Raw genomic sequence first — 12,376 nt, forward strand, 5'->3', positions numbered from 1 at the left:
GTACTTTGACTACATCAGATAAATTGGTTAACACAAATTGAGACATAGATTTTTAATCACATCAGAGGTTGGCAATAAATTTCACATTCAGAATGAACTACCTTCAGATTGTAATGACTTAGTTTTGGCAGTCAAACTCAATATAGGCATTTCTTCCAGACAGGACTGAAGTACATTTTTTTGAAATTACCTGATCGAATTATTTTAGATCATTTGAGGTCATCTAGTGAATTAACAGGGAGCTCTACCACCCGAGTTTGTATAACCAGTTCCAAAAGTGTCTGCAGACTTGCACATGAATGTCTTAAACAACCAGTTTGTATGAAGTGAAAGTCAAACACTTTCTGTTGATGATCTATTCTAGCCAGACCAAGGGAAGCCGAGCTTCAGCAAGCATCGCAGCCAATAACCTGTTGTTGTATATCTCAGGACATGAAATCACTTAATGGCCTTAATAACTAGTTTAAACAACTTTAAAATGTTCAAGGCAGTGCCTATTTACCAATTTAGAAAACAAAATCAATTAATGATGAAGCCCGTGTGGTGGCAGTGTTAATTGATGAAAGGCCTGAAATTGTTTAATAAAAGAGGAATTCCATCTAAGCATTAAGTGGAAAATTTTAGGAGGCAAGTAGTGAGGTGCCATTTTTAAAAAGACTTGGATTTCATTCTTTGCAGTGAATTTGAATTGGCTACTGCATTATCAATACATTAATTGGATGCGATCATTGGATAGGCTCGCATTGTCATTCATCTCATTTCCTCGACAAGCTGGTCGTGACCTGCTCCTTTGAACTGCTGCAAGCAGTTTGATACTCATTCTCACTGGGCTACTTCAGAAGGCAGTTCAAAGTCCATGATGTTGGTGAAGAACTAGTGCTACTTTGAAGCCTAAACTGGGAGAGAATGGCAGGTTTGCTTCTCAAAAGGGCATTAGCCAGTTGGGCTTTTGCACTAATCCACCACTTACATTTACTTTTTTTATATATGTATGAAATGAGCTGCCAGAGGAAGTGTGGAGACTACTTAAATTTCAACATTTACGAGGAATCTGAATGGGTATATGAATAAGAAGGGCTTAGAGGGATATTGGCTGGGTGCTGGCAGGTGGGACTAGATTGGGTTGGGATGTCTGGTCAGCATGGGCCGAAGGGTCTGTTTCCGTACTCTACATCCTTATGACTCTATAATCAGAGTTGCATTTTACACCACTTTTCATGTGCTCAGGTCGCCCTCTAAGAACTTCACAGCACATGAAATACTTTTAAAAACTGTAGCTACTGCGGTAATATAGCAAACATGGCAGCCAACTGGCACAGCAAACTTCCTGAACATTTCTAATTGAATGAGGGATTAAGTATTAGCCATGACACCAGGGAAACTTCACTGATCTTTAAAATACAGTACCATGGTTTTGTGTTCAAAACAGTGTAAAACAGCTTAGCTTAACATCTTAGAGTACCAATATTGCACTGGATTGTCTGGAACCTGAACTCAAATAACAAAAGTGCTACATGTTACACACCAATAAAATGTATCGGAGATCAAAGGCATTAGGAGTAAGATATCCAGTCTTCATTATGAATGAAGTCCTCAGATGCATCATCTTCTAAGATGCATCTACTACCCAATCAGTACAGAAATTAGAAAACAAATATGTTTCCATATCACGTCCCAGGAATAATTCACTGCCACTTATTGAAAGTCAGTAACAATCACATGCTGCATTCCTGTCTTTGCTTCTGTACAGATTGCTCCCAGCATTCATTGTTTGGAAATCTTCTGTCTTTGTCTTTTTTTTTTAAAACATCTTTGATGACCTTCTGACTAGATATCTGACCAGAGATCCCCCGGTGCTCAATTTATTTCCATTACCAGAGACAAAGGTTGGAATTTATAGGAGTTGTTACCTAACATGATAGTTTAAACATTTCTGAAAATGTGTTGCTGGAAAAGCGCAGCAGGTCAGGCAGCATCCAAGGAACAGGAGAATCGACGTTTCGGGCATAAGCCCTTCTTCAGTTTAAACATTTCCTCAACTTAAACAAGGCATTCACCATTCAATCCATAATTTTCACATGTAATATGGATTAACAGTCACAATGCAAAAGATATTTAAACTCTCAAAGCATGGGTAGAGACATGAAGGCATTGGACTGGGTTTGGTACAAAGAGTCTCACTTACTTTTCTTATTCTGAACACATTAGCTAAAGGGAAGAGCTATCCTAATGTCCTTTACACTCTGCACGTCTATAATCACCACTATATATTACCACCAATGAGGGGGTAGAAGTGTACATTTGCTGCGATGCATGGACAACATACAATTATAACAGCGTAGTGTAGAGACATTCTACAGTCATACTACAAACACCCAACTTAAAGAAAACTTATGAAATTTATTTTAGCCAGAAATGAGCAAGTATCATAGTTAGCACATTTACCAGTGTAAGCTTGTGAATTTGTCACATGTTTCATTTCCAATCCTTCCAAATAGAAAATGCTGGAAAAACATCTGTTAAATACTGTGTTTCAGAAATCCTCTGTTTTTTTGCCAAGGCAAACAATTGCCAAGTGATTAAACAGTGACAGTGTAAGGACTCAATTCCCCAGTGAGTCAAGTGCTTGGAGGACATGGGGGCAGTTTATGACCCAAATATTTTGGCAAAATAGATAAGTTCTAAACTTAATGAGAAAAATAATATGCAACTGATCTCCTGCCAAGTGGGAGACACTGGGGTTAATTAAATGCTGAAAGTCATCAACTTCAGCCATTTTGCAGGATGAGTTACTGCAGGCATCTTGATAGATTTCAGAACAAGAGAACACTAACATACCAATAAATGGAAATACTATGCCGTAATATAATGTACAGATCAATCAAAAAACAGTTTGAGTACAAATACTTCATAAAGTTCTTCAAATGATACAACTTGCATTCAAAACAAACTTAAGAAAAAGGATAAACCTTTTTGCTGATGGTTTATCAGTGAGGATATCTTGCATATGAATACTGATCCCCTGTCTGTACCCAAAATGAGGCAAATTGGACAGATTATAACATTTAGAAAATGGTTGATGCTTTCAGCTTTATGGAGGAATCAAACTAAGTTGAACTTTATCCAGCATCAACCTGCTAGAGACCAATTAAAAACCCCCCATACAGAACAGGTAGAAAATACATGAAATACGAAAGCCCATGTATTCCAAGAAAATGTTATTCAAGAACAAAACATAACCAGCTAATTTAAAAAAATCTGTAGTTGCCGTGCTCCAACAAAAATGATCCCAACATTTAAAAAAGGTGAGCATTGGCAAATTAATATAGAAACATCATATGTAATGAAAACCCCAGGAGTACTCTCTCTGGGTATGTTGCATTTATACACTTGAAAGGTTTTGATGCTGAAGTTTCTGCTAACAATTTTCTATAATTTGCCAGAGTGCAAGATTCAAGTTAGAAACCTAGGATATTCAAACAATGATCAATGAAATGAACTCAAGTTTAAATATCCATGTTCTTATCACACTTGAACATTAGTATTCTGACAAATTCCAGATTTAGCTTGACTAACTGGTTCCAATATATCAAAGACCCCTTGTTAGCAAATTTAGTGTTAACTGGATAACTAACCAAATCTTTAGCCAAACACCATATTTCACTGCCTAACATTCAAATATTACAAAGATGCATCTAACATAAAGCTGTTACAGCAACTTTAATTCATAGATGGCCCTCCAAATTGCATAATGAGACAAGAAAGCCAGATACATTCAGTTAACAATGCGCATTTATTTCATGGTCTGGCTGGGCAAGTCCATCCTCCCATGAAGACATGCAACCAATAAAACGTATCCCAAAATGAAAACATTCAGTACAAAACAGGACTGTGACTTAAAAAGTTACATATATTTAAAAACCTATTTCACGGAGTTACTAGACTACATCGTTCATGTCCCTCCCACAAGGAAAAAAAAAATCAGCCACTGGCGAGTCAATTTCAAGGTCACTTAACTTGTGTCCATCTGAAAGAAATGAAACAATTACATGTTCAGCATATCAATTTTAAGACTAATAAGCCACACACACACACACACACACACACACAGTTTGCAGTAAATCACAATTTTTATTTAATCATATAGACATAATATCTGAAAATTTACAAGCCCCGGCTCCATGAAACAGTAGAGGAACTTTGATTATCCGAATACCAATTATCCAAATTTTGGATTATGCAAAGATGATCCCAAGGTCCTGATAGAAACATTATATCAAAGAGGTGTTTCTAACACTGATCGCATCTTCTGTTTACAAAGATTAAAAATGAACTCTGCTTACTGGAATGCTGCAGAGAACAGTCCTGGTCATTGATGGGAGCCCAGGCACTGTGTCCAAATGATTGACCGCTGGCGTCCTCTCTCCCCACACTTTCCCGGGAGTACTACACAGGGGTGCACGCTAAACCACCCCTCTTCCCCAGATAATCTATCCAATATTGTCCTGTACAGGGTAAAGGTGGAACTTGACAAAACTTTGCAGTAAAAAGTTGTGCGTGGAGGGCTTGGAAGGGGCTGTGGGAGGTAGGGGCTTGGGTGTTGTGTGCTGCTGCCTAGTCTCCTGAATGGGGAGCAGACTTAGCAACTGCTCGGTGTTAATCACATTGAACTGATGTTGGGGGTCAGGGAGGCTTCAGCAATGCTGCAGGTCCCTTACACACAAGGGTGTGTCTGCTCAGAAACCCAGACAGAAGAGGGATTAAGGCAGGCAGAGCGAGGAAAAAGGAAACTTCAGAAAACACCCAAGACCCTAGAAGAGAGGCACTGAATCCATTAACCAAATAATTATCTGAACGAAATAGTGCCAGCCCATCTTGTTCAGATAATTGGAGGTTCCTCTTTACATGGTACAACTAGCTCATGCCCCTGCCTCCACTCCAAAGTAGATCAGCTTGCGAAGCTAGTTACCAGATGCACTGAACTGTTCCCACTGGGTTATGCCAGAGGTTCCTTATAAACAAGGCATGCTAAGTTACTTTTTTAAAAACAGAATCCCTGCTGATTTGGTTATTAATGCCTTATCTGATCAGCTACACAACTTTTGTCTTACCTTTCATTTCCACATGCCAAATCAATTCAACTACCTTTCCTCACGCTACTCACATTCACCACAAAATTAATTCTATCCAAAAGTACACAACTTAAAATACAATTTTTCACCCCATAAACTTCAATCTGCTACACAGTTCTTCCAGTAATCCTGAAACAGGCTTTACTAACAAAGGGGTGGCTCAAAAACAAACCATCTCCCACCCTTTCAACTTCCCTTTCACATACACTGGATTATCTACCCAATGTAGTGCACCGTCTGTTTCAGTCCATTTTCTAAACTCTTCAGTTCAGCTTCAAAATCTCCCAAATAAAAGCATACAAGAAATTAAAGTACACTATACGTGAAATATAGCTGATTCACAGCTTTTCACAAAGTCTCATCGCTGCCACTTTCAAGTCAAACATTTTGCATTCTCAAATATAATAAGTGAAGGCCTTTCCAAGCTTTCCGATGCCAGATAATAGATTTGCTCCCATAACAGTTAGTCCAACCTCAACCATATTTTTCCTTTGAGGGATCACTCTTCAATTTCCTCTGAATTGTGACAATTTCTACTCCATTTATATACAGCCAAGTGGCACTCTTTTCCCCCCTCAAGCAAGCAGCACACACCAATTAAACCCCAGGAGCCTCAGTGCGTATGGTACAATTGATCAGCACAGCCAGTGATTTTGATGTTTTTTAAAAAAAACAAGTAGACTGCCTAAACATAATACAGGAGGGACTCTTAGGGACAGATTTAAATCACATCAATAACAGAGTTGAAGGAGGGCTTTTGCCTGAAACATCTATTTTCCTGATCCTCGGATGCTGCTTGACTTGCTGTGCACCACTCTAATCTTAACTATACAATGAAGTGTTACAAATCCAAGGCTGCTTCAATAATAGAGACACCGGACTCACCCTGGCATTATAAGCATCCAATTGGGCATCCAGTTCTTCTGCTGATAGCTGCTGCCTTGGATTCCTTCCCCCACGACCTCTCCCACCTCTGTTGCTGCCTCTGGATCGCCTGTTTCCACCTCCAAAAGCACTACCACGAGATCGGTTTAATCCTCTGTTTCCACTACAATAATGGAAATGAAAAACAAGTGAGACACGTTAAAACTGTCACTCCAAAAAACCAACTTGACAGTGCTAACTCAGTAGGAGAAAGTGAGGACTGCAGATGCTGAAGGGCTTATGCCCGAAATGTCGATTTGCCTGCTCCTTGGATGCTGCCTGACCTGCTGTGCTTTTCCAGCAACACTTTTTCAGTGCTAACTCAGTGCCTTCCTTATAATTTTAAACTTACGCAAATGCCATATCTTAAAAGTCCAAGTGTAACAAAGGTAGCGATTAAGAGAAAAACTCACCTGACAAGTGGTCTTCTTTGGGCATCAATTTGTGAGGTAACCAGTTGAATGTTCATTGGTCGTCCTTTACCCCACAAGGAGACAGAAACAAATTCTCAGTTGGCAATTTTAACAGTGAACGAAGTAAAATCAGACCATTTACAGAAAAACTATATTTTCAGGGAGTCTGATTCGAGCAGTATTGTTGCTCATTATAGTACACAATCATTTCACAGATAATTAGGAACAGACAATAAATGTCAGCCTTACTGGTGGTACTCACATTCAACAAATTATATTTTTTAAAAAGTTACTAGGTCATAGAGATCGCTCCATTTTAATTTTTGAGGGTAGGATTCAGGCATCACTGATCAGGCCAACATTTGTGGCTCATTCCCAAATCTCCTTGAACTGAGTGTCTTATGAGATCCTATCAAAGGGCAGCTAAAAGTCATCGTTATGGGTCTGGGATCACATGTAGACAGATGTAAGGTGGCAGATTTCTTTCCTTAGGAAAATGATATAGTGAACAAGATGGCTTTTTACAACAATTGACAGGTGAGTAGTGAGACATCTGTGATCAAGCAGCCCGGGCAATTAACAAACCCAAGAGAAGTAGCTACAAAGCTAGGAGATAAAAAGTTAGCATGTTAGAGGCAACAAATCAACACAACTTCAGCTGTTCAGGTCAAAGCAAAAATAAAAAGGTGGTAAACAGGAAGTTTTTTCCCCCCAACCTGAAAGGTAACCCAGAATGTTGCTGGTATATGTGCCCACCATCACAAGTGTACATTTGTATTGATATGGGAATCAAAATGCAAGGAAAATGTGGACTGAGCTGCATTAATCAGATAATTGCAACTTGCACAAAGACAGTTAAATCCTGAAAGTATACATTGAGGAAGACCTGGAAGAAGAATGATTGAATAATTGTTGTGTGCTGCACCTTGAACAGAATAATGCTTTACACGTTTTTATAACATTTAACTAACAGCATACATCTGTAAATTTCACTGTGAAGGTGTTTTCAGGATTGAAGAAATGTTGTTAAGCTAATAACCTAAGTTAAATTCAACTTTTTAAGTTACAATCTTGTTTTATTCAATTCACAAGGATTCTATCAACCATGTCTAAAATTACCATCTAAAGGTACTCCATTATACTGCTTCATAGCTTTCAGAGCATCTGCTTTTCGCTCAAAGTGTACATCTGCCGTCCCTAGGCTGCGACCCGATCTATCATAATGCACAGCTGCTTTCTTCAATGTCCCAAATTCAGCAAAAAGTTCCTGAAAAATCAAAAACAGCACAATTCAAGTGCTTTAAAAAGAGTAGACCGTGCATTGTATCTCTGGATTAGAGGCACTAACATGACAACAAAATTTATTCTAATGAACTCAATTCTTGATACTAGCTTCCTATTCCCTGTCCTCTCCTGTTGTATTTCACATTTATCTCAGAATAACTTGTGACTTTTAAGGCAGCCAACAAAAGCACAAGAAGTGTGTGTCTTGGTTTTAGCACCCCTCAAATGCCAGTAGATAGTGAACATGCATTTATTTCCTGCTAATAGCTCACTCAAGGCAAGTGAATTAACCCACTAGGGATGACTGGGAAGTGTTGACACACAATAATTAGTTTTAAACAAACTACAATAAAAGAAAACTAAAATGTGAACACATGCTGCTCAATTGTTCAGTTTAAGTGACAAAATTCCTTTAGAAAAACCCCTTACTTATTACAAAAGGAAATGGAGTTTGACGTCATTTGATATCAGCAATGTCAGCTGTTCAATCTGCACATATTAACACTTAACATAGCCAAACATCCCAAGTATTTCATAAATGTTAAATTTTGACATCTCTAACAACATTAGGGCAGGAAACCAAGTGTGGTCAAAGAACTAAGTTTTGGGAGTTTTCTGATATACACAGCACTTTAAAGAAAACTTCCAGAATTTAGGGCAATGGAGTGATCAAAATTAAGGATGAAATAGTTGTCCAAAATAAAAATCAGAAGTTTGAAAATCTAAAAAGATAAAATGAAGCTCAGAGAATCAGTCTCATGCAGCAGGTATGCAAGAGATTCACAAGCCAATTGTTTAGTATGCAATACCTAAAAGCAGGGGAATGGTTTGCTTCCCTGGATTAGATTAACATCAACAGTATGGACTGTGCTAATTCCAGCTGTGGTGAACTGGGAAAATGAAGATGAGAACTGCAGGACAGCTCAGGGCAAAGCAAAGCAATCAGCCAAGAGCATTCAATTCAACAACTAACATTCAAATCAAGTTTGATTTCTAAAGGCACATTAATGACGCAGACCTGCAGCTACAAGACAAGTTTGAAGTCTGGAGACAATTCAAAATCTTGAAGTATAATAGTCAGACACCAAAAGTCCGAGTACAAGGTGAATAATGTACTGAAATGGTTAAAACAGTACATGAAATTCAACACTATTCAAACGAGATGAGGTATTTTGAGGAGGATTGCTCTCCCAAGGGAGAGAAGTAGTAGTTTGATGTAATGCACTTAGAGGAAGCAGAGGAATTTTCAATGGCTCAACATACTGTAACCAAACCAAGTTACCTTAAGTTGATGTGTTTGCCAAAGTGGGAAGGTTTGTAACCTGCAGATGGGGTGTTGGATATATATTCAAAAGAGCAGCCTAAAAACACGTAACATAATAAAACACATTCTTCAGGTAGAAGAATGAGGGGAAAAATAGAATAGCAAGGCCAACTGCTGGTACAGCAGGCAGTGAAGAAAGCTAATAGCATGCTGGCCTTCATAACAAGAGGAATCGAGTATAGAAGCAAAGACGTTCTTCTGCAGCTGTACAGGGCTGTGTGCAGGTTTGGTCTCCAAATTTTAGGAAAGACATTCTGGCTATTGAGGGAGTGCAGCGTAGGTTCACGAGGTCAATTCCTGGAATGGTGGGACTCTCTAACGTTGAAAGATTGCAGCGACTGGGCTTGTATACCCTTGAGTTTAGAAGGCTGAGGGGGAGATCTGATTGAGACATACAAGATTATTAAAGGATTGGACACTCTGGAGGCAGAAAGCACGTTTCCGCTGATGGGTGAGTCCCAAACCAGAGGACAGTTTAAAAATAAGGGGTAGGCCACTTAGAACAGAGTTGAGGAGACCTACTTCACCCAGAGAGTGGTGGGTATGTGTGGAATGCTCTGCCCGAAGGCTGTGGAGGCCAAGTCTCTGGATACTTTTAAGAAAGAGTTGGATAGAGCTCTTAAGGACAGTGGAATCAAGGGTTATGGGGATAAGGCAGGAACAGGATACTGATTGAGGATGATCAACCATAATCATAATGAATGGTGGTGCATGCTCGAAGGGCAGAATGGCCGACTCCTGCACCTATTGTCTATTGCATTACAATTTGAAAATAGGCTCTCACACGATCTGGTTCTATCCCTGGTAGTAAGAGTTCAATTCTACCCAAACTAGAATACCCTAAAACATTTCCAACCCACAATTCAGGACCAGAAAACAGAGTCAACATCCTGCACTTCACTTACCTGAATATCTGCATCAGACACACCAAAGTCTAAGTTGGACACCAAGAGTTTTCCGCCAGTTTCAACACCGCCGCTAGCGCCAAAACCACTGTCAAAAAGGTCATGCTGCCACTTGTCTGGGAGTTGTTTCGGCTATAAGAAAATAGAGATACACCTCGCTGACTTCCTACATTTTGCACCCCAATACATTGGTTAATTCACATGTCCACCCTACCTATCTCAATCCCACCCTACGCTTACAACATACATAGGCAAGATTGAATCACTTGCTTTAGCAATTCTCATAGGAGTTTCATTACACAAGAACACTGACCTTACCTGAAATGGGTTAACTATTTAACATAATGAGTGTATGCAATGAATATAATTTAGTATCTAATTACATCATTTTCACTCTGTTCACTACGTTAGCAACATATAAAGTGCTCCTGTATACACAATGATAGATGAAAATTAAGCACAGAAAATCAGATGCAACTGTTTACTTGGTGAGAAATGAATTCACTTATTATCCTACCACTGTTTCCACAGCACATCTCGAACTAAAGCCTGGATTCCTTCTAATAGCCACTAGCCAGATACTTTGGTGTGAAATTCTCCTCAGCTGGTGGCAGCTTCTCCGGCAGAAACAGCTACAACGCCTCCACCTCTTCCAAGTGGGTGCATTCCATTGTCCACAAATCTTAGCAGCGCAAGAGTCCAAAACAAAGAGCATTTTGCATCGGCTGACTTCATTTCAATAGATTGAGAGTCCTTCAATAAAAAAGAAATCCCATCACTTGCCAGGCAACCCAACCGAGTGTACGAAATGTTCACAGAAGATGCAGTTTTAATGAAAAAAGTCCAGAGAAACAAAAGAGGCAGTTCGTTGCAGTCCCGATCAACTCCGGCGTCTGTTAAGCGAGCGAAGATGCTGTCGAGAAATGCGGCACAAATCGAACTTTTGACGTGGCAGAAGTGGAAAGGCAAGTCCATGCTTTGTAAAAGCGTCCGTGTGAAGCACAAAGGGAGCGAGAGGACGATCGCTGCCGCAGTGTGGCTGACCCCACGCTCCTCCCCGACATCTTCGTGCTCCGGGCTCGGAGCCGCCATTTTAAGCTCCCGCTGAATTCAGCCGCGGTTCCGCCCGTTAACCGCCTCCAACACACTCCGAGCTTCAAAAAACATTTCACACCGTCGTTTAGCAGAAGGAGGAGGAGGAGGGGGGTTGGGGGGAACGAGGGGCGTACCCGCTGCCGGCCTCCTGGGTAGAAACGGCGAGGCGTTTGCGATCCTTCCTCGATCCGCCGACGTTTCCGTGGGACAGAGAGAAAAAAAAAACTCGCGGCCAGCGAGGGCCCGGGGGGTCGTTTTAAAATTAACGGGAAGAGACTTTTGTAAAATTTTTTTTAAAAAAATCTACAACGGCTCCAATATGGCGCCGCTCGGTTCAAAATTCAAACCGATCGTTTTTATTTTTTTTTAAAAAAAGGCACTTTTGCGGAAGAAAAAAGGCAAAATAAAAATCTACAATGACTTGTTTTTCCTTTCTCTCTCTCAGGATTTAAATGAAACACATTTTTTTCCCCTATCATTCCTGTTTTTTTTTGTTAAAACCGCGGTCGCTTCCTACCCTGCTGTACGGAGCCGGTCGGTTTCTTCCCCGGATTGCACTCTGTCTGTTGCGCATGAGGCCTACAGCCAGGGCTCCCGCCCCAACTCCACCGCCACCGCGGCCTCCCGCTGCTCCTCGGCCGGCTAGGCCGCCCCCGCCGCCTCGGCCTGCTCCGCGGCCCATGCCGCCTCCACCACCTCCGCCGCGGGCACCTCTGCCTCCGCGGCCGCCCGGGCTTTTCTGTCGGTTCAGTTTGATGATATCGTCCAGGGACATGTCGAGTTTGTCGCCCATTTTTTTTTGTTTGTTTGTTTGTTTTCCTTCTCTCTCTCAATAAAACTTTTATCCCGCCCCGCGCGCGCACACACACACGACAACCGCCTCTTCACGACGGAGGGCTCGGCTTTCGATTAATCGACAGGGGGGAAAAATATGGAGATGAAAAGCGTATTTTTTTTTCCCCCTTCAAAAAAGAACAAAACAAATCGATTGCGACGTTTCTTTATTGTTGAAACGCTCCGTTGTGCCGCACTCGGGAGTAATGGCGGCTTTAAGGACAAGAGAGGGCGGGAGGGGAAGGGCCGGCGCGAACGTCGCCCACTGCGCACGCGCCGCCCGCCACGACCGGGTCACAATCGCGCTCGTCACCGCCAATCCCGTCTGGGGGACGCGCCCAATGAGCGTGCAGGGCGGGAAGGAAGGGCGTGGCCAGGATGGGTCCATTCACAGAAACTGCGGGCGTGCAGGACTCCCCCGCTCCCGCGCCGTTGCCCTGGTGATGGCGCGCACTGACGTCATGC

The 12,376-nt window shown here is 41.2% G+C and overlaps 1 protein-coding gene across 2 annotated transcripts; it reads right to left on the reverse strand.

Moving 5' to 3' along the window:
• Positions 1 to 3,774: 3,774 nt before the first annotated feature.
• Positions 3,775 to 12,158, reverse strand: alyref (Aly/REF export factor). 2 transcript variants are annotated; one of them, XM_072558813.1, is made up of 6 exons: positions 11,595 to 12,158; positions 9,983 to 10,114; positions 7,589 to 7,736; positions 6,470 to 6,533; positions 6,018 to 6,180; positions 3,775 to 4,027 (listed from the first exon to the last, which is right to left on the reverse strand). In XM_072558813.1, exons 1-6 carry the CDS (start codon positions 11,868 to 11,870, stop codon positions 4,013 to 4,015), a joined length of 798 nt encoding a protein of 265 aa, XP_072414914.1. In that variant the 5' UTR covers positions 11,871 to 12,158; the 3' UTR covers positions 3,775 to 4,012. The 2 variants fall into 2 exon arrangements, with proteins under 2 accessions (XP_072414914.1, XP_072414915.1); XM_072558814.1 differs by lacking the exon at positions 11,595 to 12,158 and adding an exon at positions 10,500 to 11,563.
• Positions 12,159 to 12,376: the final 218 nt, after the last annotated feature.

Source organism: Chiloscyllium punctatum, chromosome 39, assembly GCF_047496795.1.
Source record: "Chiloscyllium punctatum isolate Juve2018m chromosome 39, sChiPun1.3, whole genome shotgun sequence".
Lineage (NCBI taxonomy): Eukaryota > Metazoa > Chordata > Chondrichthyes > Orectolobiformes > Hemiscylliidae > Chiloscyllium > Chiloscyllium punctatum.

Coding starts and splice junctions, on each gene's coding strand:
- alyref (XM_072558813.1), bottom strand. CDS start 11,870: ATGGGCGACAAACTCGACATGTCCCTGGACGATATCATCAAACTGAAC. Junction 10,115..11,594: donor GACCGGCTCCGTACAGCAGG/GTAGGAAGCGAC, acceptor ATTTTCTTATAG/CCGAAACAACTCCCAGACAA. Junction 6,181..6,469: donor CAAAGAAGACCACTTGTCAG/GTGAGTTTTTCT, acceptor CCATTATTGTAG/TGGAAACAGAGGATTAAACC.